Here is a 13,667-nt window from a genome sequence, read left to right on the forward strand (position 1 = left end):
ATTCGTAGACTAAACTACTGAACTCATAGCCTCATTTCAGCAACATACAGTAGAACATACTGTACCACATATTCAATATGTAATGGAACATAACACTACTGAAATTAAACAATCTTTGGCTAGTCCACGTTGGCAACTGTGCCACTTTGTTGGTGGATGGAGGATAGTTTCTGTGCAAGAGTGAGATAAGACTTCACAATAACAGAAAATAAACTAAATGTGAAGAAGACAACTGCTGTACGGCAATAGATATTTGTTATAATTCACCTTTATTGAAACATAGAGTACAGTTGAAATATTTAAACCAATACAGTACATTTAGAAACTTACATTTTTTATTTGAGCCTTTCTCTTAAAAAAAAAACATGGCTGTTTACAAAATCACTTCTGGAGCACACCTTCCACAAGGTGTTACTCAACAAGGCACTTTTGAGTCTAAGAAATAGCTTGAACTGAGAGAAGCATTTGCAACTAAATTCAACAACTGAAGATATCAGTTAGGTCTAGACAAGTCATGCTTGGTGTAGCATGGATAAGGAGAGGCACGGTTAAGTGTCCTTGACAGTAAGGATCACACAGGTGTAAGCCTGCTGACTCAACCATTCTCCCAGAGAACAGAGCTAGCAAGCAATCCAGTGTGTTTCCAAAGAAGCAATGTTTTTGCAAAACAAAGCTAAACAATTGAGAGCCCGTACAGTTTGTGTGTGAGGATATAAAGCCTCACTCTGCATACACACACACACACACACACACACACACACACACACACACACACACACACACACACACACACACACACACACACACACACACACACACACACACACACACACACAGGTGCTATGTGCTTAGGTGCTGTGCTCCTATGATTACCACTCCTCACCAAACAGGTCCTTTGGCTCCTTTGTTTGCCAAACAGAAGACTCCATACATTAGTCAGACTATTGTCCTCCTTTAATAGCTCTCTTCCTTACAATATTGATTTTACACACACAGCACTCGGAAAAATGGGAAATGGGACACAATGGGAAAAGTCATAACCCATTACGAATTACAATACACAAATATTTGTACACATTTTACAGGAAAATATAGAAGAATACAGCAACACATTGAAGCATATTTTCAAAAAGTCTACTTAAGTTTATGTTACCATCGTGAGAATGTACACACAAACACACACCTAAAGAATGGAACAACGAAACTGTGAGGAGGAAGGTATCTATGATGTGACCTGAGGCCGTATCATGGACCCATCTTCAGTTTCTGTCCTGACAGAATCTCTAATAACCAAATGCATGCAAAAGACACATGCACACACACACACACACACACACACACACACACACACACACACACACATACACACACATACACACACACACACACACACACACACACACACACACACACACACACACACACACACATACACACACACACACAGAATCACAGAATCACATAACCAAATCCATGCAAAAAGAGAGCTAGTTCCTCCTTGTCTTTGTTAGCAACACACAATGCAGTATTTTAACTGAAAGTTTCAGTGAAAGCTTTTTTCTCAACAACAATATTGAAACTGAATGGAAATGCACAACTAAGGAGAAGCCCAGCAGTAACAGTAACATGCATCCCTTCATCTCGGAGTCTTTGAGGAGTTTCTCCTCCTGGTTTTCTTCTCAGACAACAAACAAACTGATACAAAACTGCACATGAGAGAGACCTTTCCTCTCACTATAATTTTCCCCTCTTCCCCCCTCCACTTTTTTTCTATACCTTATTTCAAGCTGGTGGGTGAGGCAGGCTTTCTGTCAGACATAGTCCTTTCTGTCATAGCCACCTGCGGCCCCGCTTGTGCTGCGAGGGGCAGAGTAGGCCATGCGGGGGGGCTTGTACTTCGTTTCCCTGGGAGGGCAGGAGCTGCACAGCAAGGCCCCCCCAATCAGAAGCAGGGCTGCGGCCCCCCATCCGATATAGACCGAAGCCCCAAGCTCCCTCCTCTGGGCGTTGATCAAGACGGGGTTGTAGAAGTCCCTGATGACTGAGCTAGCCGTCCAAGAGACAGGGATGAGGACCAGGATTCCGGCCAGGATGAAGAATATCCCAGCGATGATCATCACTTTGGCCTTGGCAGCCTCGTCCTCGATGCAGTTGGTGCACTTGGCCCCGACTATGGAGACCAGCACCCCCAGGACCCCCAGGATGATGGAGACGATGGTCATAGCCCTGGCAGCCTGCAGGTCCTGGGGTAAGGCCAGCATGGAGTCGTAGACCTTACACTGCATCTGGCCCGTGCTCTGGACGACACAGGTCATCCACAGGCCATCCCAGATGGTCTGGGCAGTGATGATGTTGGCTCCTATGAAAGCTGTCACCCTCCACATGGGCAAAGCACAGACCACAATGCTAATGATGAATCCTATGACCCCCAGGGCGATGCCCACGATCTCCAAACCCATCGACATGCTGGCTCCCTGGGTGTGTCTCCGACACCTGCCTTTCCTGGTGAAACGAGGATGGGACTTAACAACAAGGTTCTAGAGCAGTAGAGATTCTAAACTTCTAGAATTTGTAGAGGTTTAAATCTAGCCAAAATTCTTGAACAGCAGATTGTGTGCCAAATCTTGAGCTCTACTCTCCCAGAGGTTTTTTGTTCCTTGCTGTGTTCTTCCTTGTGATGTCTTATGAGCTGTATCAGTGTGTGGTGTCTCTAAGTGATGCTGCCACGGAAACAGAGATCCTTTATACCCCTGGGGAGGCCAGTGAGAAGGGAGGAGTCCCCTGTTGATGATGTCAAAAACAACACCGGCCCACAGTGGCTACTTAGGAGGAGAGGCACGGGGGAGGGGATGGGAGGAGGGATGCAGCTGGTTTCACCTGTAAGATGACTCCCTCTTCACTGTGCCTTCCAGGAACACACACAGACAGTGCATGAAAATGTACCCTGTACTACTTATTTTGACTCTCTGAGGTGTTTTGGGAACAGGCTTGAAGAATGCTGCACCATGTACATTTAGTGTATTAATGAGTTCAATGTTTAATTACACATTAAGAGTGGGGTATATCACCTGAAGCACAAATCTAACATCCAATTGTCTTCTAATGGTTTGAATATGTCACACAAATAGTGATGAGGCGGGAGGGCTTACTGTTGATTTGAAAACAAACACAGCCTACATATGCAGTGAACTGTCCACCCCCCTCCGCAACTCCTCCGTTTAGGAAAACATAGAGACAAAAAGAAGGAATAATAGCCAGTCATTGTGATGCGGTCCACAGAGTTTGTTGTCCTCCCTGAGTGGTTGGGCCTGTGGCTACTTCAGGATTTAAGACTGACTTGGAAACACACACACACACACACACACACACACACACACACACACACACACACACACACACACACACACACACACACACACACACACACACACACACACACATACACACACACAAACACACACACATAATGGACGAGCTGTCTCAGTGAAACTCAGGTAATGACCATGAGGGCTCACAAAATATATAGAAGGAATATGACCCTTTCAGAATGGCTCTGCTACTGAGGTTGATCTACATCCTGGTACCACAGAGTCACTCAGGTTTCTGTGACAGATCCTACAAAAGAGATATTGTGTTGGAAAACATTCACAAATACTTTCAAACCTGTATAAACTGCTCCCAGAGTAAATATGCTCAGAGGCAGCCCATATCCTCTAGACACCCTTAGCACACACACACACACACACACACACACACACACACACACACACACACACACACACACACACACATACACGCACACACACACACACACACACACACACACACACACACACACACACACACACACACACACACACACACTATTTACTCATCTTAGTATCGGTTAGATCCACTCTCCCATTACATGGAGGGTTCTGCATCCTCCTACATTCACTTACACGCACACAAACACACAAACACACAAACACATAAATACACAAACCTGAGGAAACTGAACTCTCACTCTGGGACCCACATTTAGTTGCTGATATTTATAAGTCCTAGGGGGATAGCTTATAGACAAATTACAACAACATTGAGATCGCTACATTTACACATACAAACCTGTAACAAAAGGAGGGAATGCTATTCATCCTCTACATCTGAGTCTGGTATGTTTAGGGTTATTTGTGTTGATTGGTTAATTAAATCACTTGAATAACAAGTACAAAGGCAACAGCAACAATAACAACAACAATAACAACAACAGAGTGGCATCCCTCATTCACTTAAACGTTTTCCCCCAAATAACTACTAACATGCCTCACAAATTCTGATTGCCATGGATGATAACCTATACCTGGTCAACCTGGTCAAGTTAAGTAGGTCACATGTGATAATCACCTACAGCACTGACAGGTTTCTCCACTGAACCCTCTGCCTGCCTACACACCTGCCAAACCACAGAGGATGTGTTTGACTATTCAAATAAGCAGGCATCAGTATCGACACCAGCCAGTCCCTGAGACAGCAAGACACGCTGAGTCACAGTCAATGAGTGTCGTGTGGATGGAGGGTTTACACCAGTGTGAACTGGGAACTTTCCTCTGACTTCCACTTTTTATTGTGTTTTCTTCATCATGCATGTTTATGAATGTCTGTTCCAGCAAAATACATTATGATCACCGAAACCTGCTCACCACTGAAACTGTTTTCTGTTTTCTAGCTATGCATGGCACATGTGCTGTGGAACTGATGATAGTCATAGTACGATGCTTGAGTATAATGGACTGGTTATCAAGAATGATAGCGCAGCATTCCCTGGTACTCACGCCTCAATTCCCTTATTTCTTTATACATACTGTATGTAAAATAACAGCCTTATAAGAAAAATAATATAGATTACAGATCTCACTATGCTGTGATGACATTTTTGATAAACAGTGATACTGACAGTGCAGTGATACAAAACTTGGGTAAACAGCAGTGAAACTGAAACCCTGGGAATGTGTTTAGTCAGCCAATCCCCAGCCATCCAAGTACTCCTATCAGTGTTGTTTACTCTGAAGGGTAGATCCCTCCTTTCCCATGCCAAGTTCTCATCTCAAACATGTTTTATAGACATTTCAATTATCCCTCCCTAACCCCCTCTTTCTGTTTAGCAATATACAGAAATGTTGAGTAAGTCAGTCATTAAACAATGAAGTAAACACTTGTCGTTTTACTGTGGAGAGTATAAAACTTTTATTATATACATGGATTTCATTTATCATATTGTAAACACAATATTTTCAGCTAACAGGGGTCAGTTGATTGAAAGTTTGTATCATCAAAAGGTTCGAAGATAAACAGAGCCTATTGGCTATCGTATGTTTACCACAAGTAAATAGATAACATATTACAACAACAAAAGTAGAAATGATATCAAAGTTCAAACCTTCTGTGGATATGATTGTTATTCAGATGCTTTCATGCATGTACAGAGGTAAAGATTGTATGTCCTTTTTGAAGTGACAAGGAAGTCAGTTATTGCTACCGAGGCACTTTTCACTTCACGTCTCATGGATACTGCAACACCATTTTGACCTTAATGTTTGGTTGAGCCCCACAAATCCTGTGCAGAGTACAATGTATCTTTTGTGTATCTGCATTGTTCTATACAGTACATTTGAAATGTCTGTTTTATTGATGATTCTGACACTAAACCAATTTCCCCCTTAGAGAAAATAAAAATGAACAGTCATTTACTATATAAAACAAGCGTCTGTTGAATTCTATCTCTGATTTACAATACAAACCGAATCTCAATTTTTTTACAGTAATTTACTGCACAAACCTTGGGAAAGAGACATGTTTGAGTTGATCAAACAGTTACAAATGAGGATTACACACTGAAAAAGTTCCAATAAATATCATATAAACAGTTAGTTCGGGCAACACCATCTCATTATACAACTTGCGCTAAAACATAATTAGATATATTGAAATTTCATAATGATATGACCAATACTTTTTCAAATAATAGTAAGAGCCACGGGCACAAATCCTCGACTCCTGCTCAATTACGAGTGACTACCAAATGTAAATTGGACCAGAGGTTTAAAAATAAATCATTTGTCCAGTATACAATTATTCAAGGCCTTTTTCTCAGTCTCAGAGGAATAATAGTAAACTTGATTCAGAGCTTTCAGAGTCACCTCAGTTATCCTATTCCTCTGATATTTTCAAATATAGAAACATTATACTACATTCTCATATAGTATAACAAGCCCATACCCATTAGCCCACATGTACACCAATACAGTAGACATCCCCCTTCTTCTCAACACCCCCATTCTCAAACGTAGTCTCTCCTGTTGTAGGAGCTTGGGGCTGCCGACCTCGGAGCAGCGGAATACGCCATCCGGCTCTGAGGGGGTAATGTGTACCTGATGGATTTCTCCGCCTGGGGAGGGCAGCTGCAGCAGAGGATGGATCCCCCCACCAACAGCAATGCAGCCGCGGCCCACCCTAAATATAGAGCTGCCCCAATCTCCATCTTCTGGGCTGAAGGGATGAGGGGGCTATAGAACTCAATGATGATGGAGTGGGCCGACCAGGACACAGGGACCAGCTGAGCCAGAGCAGCCAGAATAAATGCACCACCGGCTGACGCCATCACCTTTGCCTTCACCCCCTCCTCTTCAATACAGTTGGTGCACTTGGCCCCCACTGTGGAGATGAGGAGAGCCAGAACCCCCACGATAATGGAGACCACACACATAGCCCTGGCGGCCTGCAGGTCCTGGGGTAAGGCCAGCATGGAGTCGTAGACCTTACACTGCATCTGGCCCGTGCTCTGGACCACACAGCTCATCCACAGGCCCTCCCAGTAGACCTGGGCAGTGACAATGTTGGCTCCTATGAAGGCTGAGACTCTCCACATGGGCAAGGAACAGCTGACCACACTCAGGATCCAGCCCAGCACCGACAGAATCACACCAACCAACTCCAGAGCCAAGGACACCATCACACACACTCACTGGGTCAACGAGGATAGCAAGCCTCTTTCTCTTACGTCTCTCACTTCCTCTCCTTGCTCTTCTTTCAGTCTCTCACTCCTTTGCCTCACTTTCAACCCTTCCTCTTCTTTTTTCCCACCTATCTCAAGCTCTCACTCCTTTCTCTTTCCCCTTTATCTCCCCACAGTCTCTTAATGCTCTGTCGTTCTTCTCTCTCAGTCTCTCCCACTTTACTTTATCACTCTTGCTTCTCTTGGTCACTTGCTTCCAGTGCAGTCATTTGGCAGCTCACTTCACAGTTTTAGAATCCAAAAGGAAGGCTTCTTTCTCTATCGGTGTGTTTGCGTACAGGTATAGATATCCGGTTCTCTCTGCCTGTTAAGGAGACGTCCACTCTTATCTTTATGTATTTTATTGCGCAGTGGTCAGACCCACCTAAGGGATGACATCACACCTCAAAATGAGCCAATCAGGTGTGTCCTGGGCATTGGCTATGTTAACCACAATGGTGTGTGTGTGTGCACTGGGTTTGTGTGTATATGTGTGCGTTTCGTCTCGTAAGAGGGAATGGTTTTATGGTCTAGCCTTTTGCCCATAGTAGTGCTGGCTCTGTCTTGTTTATTGGAGTTGATAGGTAATAAGTGGCTAAGGCAGGGCTTGTTATATGGTTGATGGGTAACCTGGGCGGGAGGAAGGAACTCTGAAACAAAGCTGTGAGTGATGTGAGTGATTGCGCGCGTGTGTCTGTGTGAAGTTACTGTGATTTTTGAGTCATTGCACAACACTCTTTTCACTTTATACGTTTCTGTGAACATTTGTTCTTATGTTTCCACATGACTGCATCTCTGCTTTACATTTTTTACTTTCCATACAGTCATACAATAGTAAGAGAGAGAGAGAGAGAGAGAGAGAGAGAGAGAGAGAGAGAGAGAGAGACAGAGTCTGTCATGTTTAATTAATCTATCTTGTAATTTCAGAGTTACCCCTCACTTTTAACCCCACAACATTTTTCAAACAAGATGAAGGTAAAAGAAAAAGAACATAACTTTCTAAAGTTATCTCATGCAACCTAAACCTCCGGTGACTGTATGTCTTCACGTTATGTTTGTTCACTTTACTGTACATCTAATTCATTACATCAAATTCACTTCCTTCTCTACTGTGTTTTTCTACAGACTTAGACTGAAACCCCATTAAAAGCCCTCATGTACAGGGTGATACTGAGGCTGTATGGAAAAACATATTTACCTTAGCTTAGAAATCCTATTAAAACTGGTTAGAGCAAAGCACAAGGAGCTGGACAGAGACACAGCACAATGTTTATAGGCAGGAGAAATGAGAGACCCTTTTTTATTACTGTCAATAACGTGGTTAAACAACTGCTAAACATAGAGTGAATTGGAACATCTTTACTGGGTCATGTGTGTAAATGTTATACTGTACTTTATGGTGAATGACTAACTGTGATAAATAATAATATCATATAAGGAATGTATAATATAAGCACAACGCTTGTTAGAAACATATGAGATTATATACAAAAAATCTTTCTGAACATTCATCATTTGTATCTCTGGTTAAACATCTCTTGACACAATATTTAGAGATGGTCCAAAAAGCATGTATGTGAATAATAATGTAATGAATAACTAAAAGGGTTTTGTACAAACCAACAATTGAGCAACATCCAGTCCTAAAGTGTTGACTCTCATGGAGACAATTTGCTGATAACAATGGTGGTGTTGTTCTAAGCAAAGCTTCCTGTTTTATATTCCCATAGATTGGCTGATAACCATGTACGGCTACGTTTTTATCAAGGTCAAGACTGCTGTGTATAAACAAATGTGTTTCTGTCAGAGTCAAGACTTGTGTGTTTATACTAATGCTTAGGCAAGCATTAGGCATTAACACTGGGTCAGCCAAATGAACAGCAGAAATGAATTATCACAGCTCCATATGGTAGCCAGTTAGCCTGATACCCAGAGCAGAAATAACATAATGTTTGGCTCTAGCCTAGAACAGACACACTTAAAAAGATGCTACAGGATTTTTGCTGCTAAATCTTCAAATTTTGGCTGAAGGGTTGACCTTATGGTTAATGATATAATGTTAACTGATGTCTTCTCATTAGAGGTCCTTAGTTTAAGGCCAACAAACTTTAGCAAAATAAGCTTTTGGTAATCAGGTAATTTCTTGACAATTGTTTCTATTTTGGGTACCTCGTTTTAGAACTAGTGACTGAAAATATATTAAAATCCTGTGGCATATCTTTAAGTACTGACTTATAGACACATAATAATAAGATGGAACACACACACACACACACACACACACACACACACACACACACACACACACAGTGCATTCGGAAAGTATTCAGACCCCTTCACTTTTTCCACATTTTGTTATGTTACAGCCTTATTCTAAAATTGATTAAATTAATTTTTTCCCCTCATCAATATACACACAATACCCCATAATGACAAAGCCAAAAGAAGGTTTAGAAATGTTTGCTAATTTATTAAAAATAAAAAACTGAAATCACATTTACATAAGTATTCAGACCCTTTACTCCTTTACCCTTTACTTTGTTGAAGCACCTTTGGCAGCGATTACAGCCTCAAGTCTTTTTGGGTATGACGCTACAAGCTTGGCACACCTGTATTTGGGGAGTTTCTCTATTCTTCTTTGTAGAACCTCTCAAGCTCTGTCAGGTTGGATGGGGAGCGTCGGTGCACAGCTATTTTCAGGTCTCTCCAGAGATATTTGTTCGGGTTCAAGTCCTGGCTCTGGCTGGGCCACTCAAGGACATTCAGAGACTTGTCATGAAGCCACTCCTGCATTGTCTTGGCTGTGTGCTTAGGGTCATTGTCTTGTTGGAAGGTGAACCTTCACCCCAGTCTGAGGTCCTGAGCGCTCTGGAGCTGGTTTTCATCAAGGATCTCTCTGTACTTTGCTCCGTTCATCTTTTCCTCAATCCTGGCTATTCTCCCAGTCCCTGCCGCTGAAAAACATCCCCACAGCATGATGCTGCACAGCTGTTTTCAGGTCTCTCCAGTGTCTCTCTCTTGCTTGGAGTTTGCCAAAAGGCACCTAAAGGACTCTCAGACCATGAGAAACAAGATTCTCTGGTCTGATGAAACCAAGATTGAACTCTTTGGCCTGAATGCCAAGCGTCACGTCTGGAGGAAACCAGGCACCACTCATCACCTGGCCAATACCATCCCTACGGTGAAGCATGGTGGTGGCAGTATCATGCTGTGGGGATGTTTTTCAGCGGCAGGGACTGGGAGAATAGCCAGGATTGAGGGAAAGATGAACGGAGCAAAGTACAGAGAGATCCTTGAACCCGAACAAATATCTCTGGAGAGACCTGAAAATAGCTGTGCACCGACGCTCCCCATCCAACCTGACAGAGCTTGAGAGGTTCTGCAGAGAAGAATAGAGAAACTCCCCAAATACAGGTGTGCCAAGCTTGTAGCGTCATACCCAAAAAGACTTGAGGCTGTAATCGCTGCCAAAGGTGCTTCAACAAAGTAAAGGGTAAAGGAGTAAAGGGTCTGAATACTTATGTAAATGTGATTTCAGTTTTTTATTTGTGTGTGTGTGTGTGTGTGTGTGTGTGTGTGTGCGCGTGCATGCTAATGCTGGCAGCCACAAAGGGAAACAGATGTAGTAGACGGTTATCTTATTTACTCATACATGTTATCACACAACACATTTCAGTATCAGTCTAATAGGGCTACTCAACCAACTAATCATGTAAAAGCCGCGATAAGATAACATTTGCAAATCATAATTTATTATAATAAATATGTGTTTGAGGAAGGATACAATCGCCTATTATCAGCCAAAGCACACCTTATGGTCAATATCATCAATCAATATTGTTGAAATGAGAAAATGGCTTTAGATCAATACTTTTCAATAAATAAGTACAGGTAAGCCCCTAGTACTTGTGAAAAATAGAGGACTTGTTCCATTAGTGCTGTTATTCTGTAGCCTGCATTGTTTGACTATTGCTGTTATAGGCCTAAGTAGGTAAGTTATGATATATAAAAGTAAAAAAGAGATTTGTGAAGGCCTGAGGTAAAAGTAAGGCTTTGCACCAGCAACATGTACAGGCCTAAAATGAATGTGTTACTTAAAAAACACCCAAACTCTTGACAAACCTTCATCCCACTAAAGACCAGCGCCATGAATAGTGTTGAAATGATGCATTCCATACAATCAGTTTCAGGAGAGGAGTCTGAGCCCTAGGAAATCCAACACCTCTCAAGCAGCCATCATAAGCTCTGAGAGAACTTCAACACTCCTACTACAGTGCTCCCAGTGACATTTCAGGGAGTTTGGAGTTTCAGTCTGACCTCCCTCACACGAATGACGAACGAGTTTCAGTTGGCAGAGGGATTACGGCGACATTCCGCTGGATTTCTCACATGCTTCACCGGACATGTGAGAGTGCAGAGGGCATCCTTTGTCCTGACCAGGGAGTGGCCAGATGAGTGGCCAATTAAATCAAACGAAACTGATTCTGCCCGCAGTATTTCGAAGAATGATAAAGGCAAAATGTGAATGTCGGCGGCAAATAACTTGTTGAACTTTGAATTATACAGAAAGCCAATTTAAACTGTGTCAATTTGGTGTAAAATCTTTTGTATTATCTATTCGTTCTCATTCACTCACCATCACCAATTTGAGCGGTGGTTGCACAGGCAGGCACCAGACGCACCTACAATAAGTTACGGGTTGGCGTCGCTACAGTGCCACAGCCATGTTGTATTCAGCTGGGTACATGTCCTTAAGTTTGAATGGCCCTATGCGATTTATGGACTCCTGAACAGCGAGCTGAAAAGACCTTCGAACACTGAATGATGACACGTTTCGAAAACCACCCAGAGCCTTTATCTGTGTATAGGGAACTCTGTAAGCATAACCCGTGTCCAAGTCATGTCTTTGTTACCATGGATAACAGCCGCAAACGTGGTGTAAATACAAATTGGATGTCAAGTTCAGAAATTCACACATCTGGTGTTTTTCACACATCAGGTGTTATTCCAATGTGAGATAATTTGTTTTTGTTCCATCCAACACCCAGATCCTGTAGCCCTTCTTCATTTTCTACATCAGGACAAGCCTACTATATTTTATATATTTGTATGACTTCAGAGCTCGTCCTTATGTTGGAGTTAGAGTGGGAGGTTTAGAGTTGGAAGTTGCATAACCAATCCAGAGGTGTCAGGGAGGCCATACATTACAGACACCCCCCATTACCACCACGACCACCACCCCCTCTTCTCTTCCTCCCACACTACACTCCCACTACCTCTGCAACAGTTTCCTGTGAACTCTTCTGAACAACACATCAGTCTGTTCTGTTCTTACAGTCTGGCCACAGTTTGGCCTTAAAACACACCAATGACACACAAAGAACACACTCTCTCTCTTTCTCATTTGTACTCATCAGTGCTCTCAGTGTCAAATTCCTCTTCGCTGTAATTCTGCTTAAAGGAACACATAACAAAGCAATACTGCTAATTGGGTGGCATTCAATTATACAGTAAACTGATTGGCTGATGGTTGGCAGTGCACGCTTTGAATAACATCAAACAGACATGCACGCATGCACGCATGCATGAATACTCTACAGTGTCTATTTTAAATATTACAGGAAGATTTTTTTTTGCACCTTTTAGCACAAGCAATATGGAGGCCCCTGACTCACTAAATATTGCCATGCCTTCCTGTCTGGCAAGACAACAAGCTTGGTTATAGTTTCTCTTGTTTGCTTAAACCATTTGTATGAAACTATAGTTAACATGCCCACCACAATAACATACATACGTACATTTTTAGCAAAACAGTTAGTTATTTCTAATTGCTTACACAAAAATGCAAATGTTAAGCACCTTTTTGAAAAACAGTTAACACAACTCTACATAAGATACAAACATCTATTGAGTAAGTGTGTAATAATTAGTTCATTTCAGCATATACTGTAGCTCTCTCTCTATCATAGTGAATCTCTACTCCAGAACTCTCACTGCTCAACAGTTCAACTGACATCAGTTATGCAATATCTGCTACTTTATGAAGATTTTTGATTAATTAGATTTATATTTATAGTAAGCATTCATATTCTCTCGAACAGAAGCAGAACTAAAAAAAAGAAATAGTACAATATATATCTATAGTATAGCTTACAACATTAAATTATTTTGTACCTTTGTTTTTTAATTAAAAGTTGGCCAACCTGCACAATACATACTGATGGTTATAGTTACTATTTCAGCCATTATGAAATTAATGATTGAATGAATTCTTCATAAATTAACAAATTATACTGTTTTGATACACTGATTTGCTGTTGTGACGAGTTTTGAGAGTTGTAGTGCATTTTGCTAAATAAATGTGGTGTTTTGGCAAACGTGTTAACTGTTTTGAAAAGTTTAATTCTGTTTCATGTGCTCAAGCAAACGAGAAAACCTGTAAAGCAGAAACAGACAGGCACCCATGCTACTACCTGTGAGTGGATTCCATATGTGTGTAACTTGGAATGCACCGGGGCAGGAATGTAGACTGACAGTAGACCTAGAGGTGGGAGACCCACAGGTTTGTCAACCAGCTCATTCTCACAGGTAACCTGTGGTCAAAGACACTAAACAACAACACAGAGTGTCACTG

At 42.0% G+C, this 13,667-nt stretch overlaps 2 protein-coding genes across 2 annotated transcripts; both read right to left on the reverse strand.

Annotated features, from left to right (window-relative positions):
* Positions 1 to 248: 248 nt before the first annotated feature.
* cldn3c (claudin 3c) lies at positions 249 to 2,698 on the reverse strand. The gene has a single exon (XM_083695541.1). The coding sequence runs from the start codon at positions 2,463 to 2,465 to the stop codon at positions 1,812 to 1,814; it is 654 nt and encodes a 217-aa protein (XP_083551667.1). The 5' UTR covers positions 2,466 to 2,698; the 3' UTR covers positions 249 to 1,811.
* Positions 2,699 to 5,207: 2,509 nt separating this feature from the next.
* Positions 5,208 to 7,342, reverse strand: LOC310822935 (claudin-4-like). The gene has a single exon (XM_083695517.1). It carries the CDS (start codon positions 6,989 to 6,991, stop codon positions 6,320 to 6,322), a length of 672 nt encoding a protein of 223 aa, XP_083551643.1. The 5' UTR covers positions 6,992 to 7,342; the 3' UTR covers positions 5,208 to 6,319.
* Between the last annotated feature and the right edge of the window lie 6,325 nt (positions 7,343 to 13,667).

Source organism: Argentina silus (assembly GCF_951799395.1).
Source record: "Argentina silus genome assembly, chromosome: 2".
Taxonomy (NCBI): Eukaryota; Metazoa; Chordata; class Actinopteri; order Argentiniformes; family Argentinidae; genus Argentina; species Argentina silus.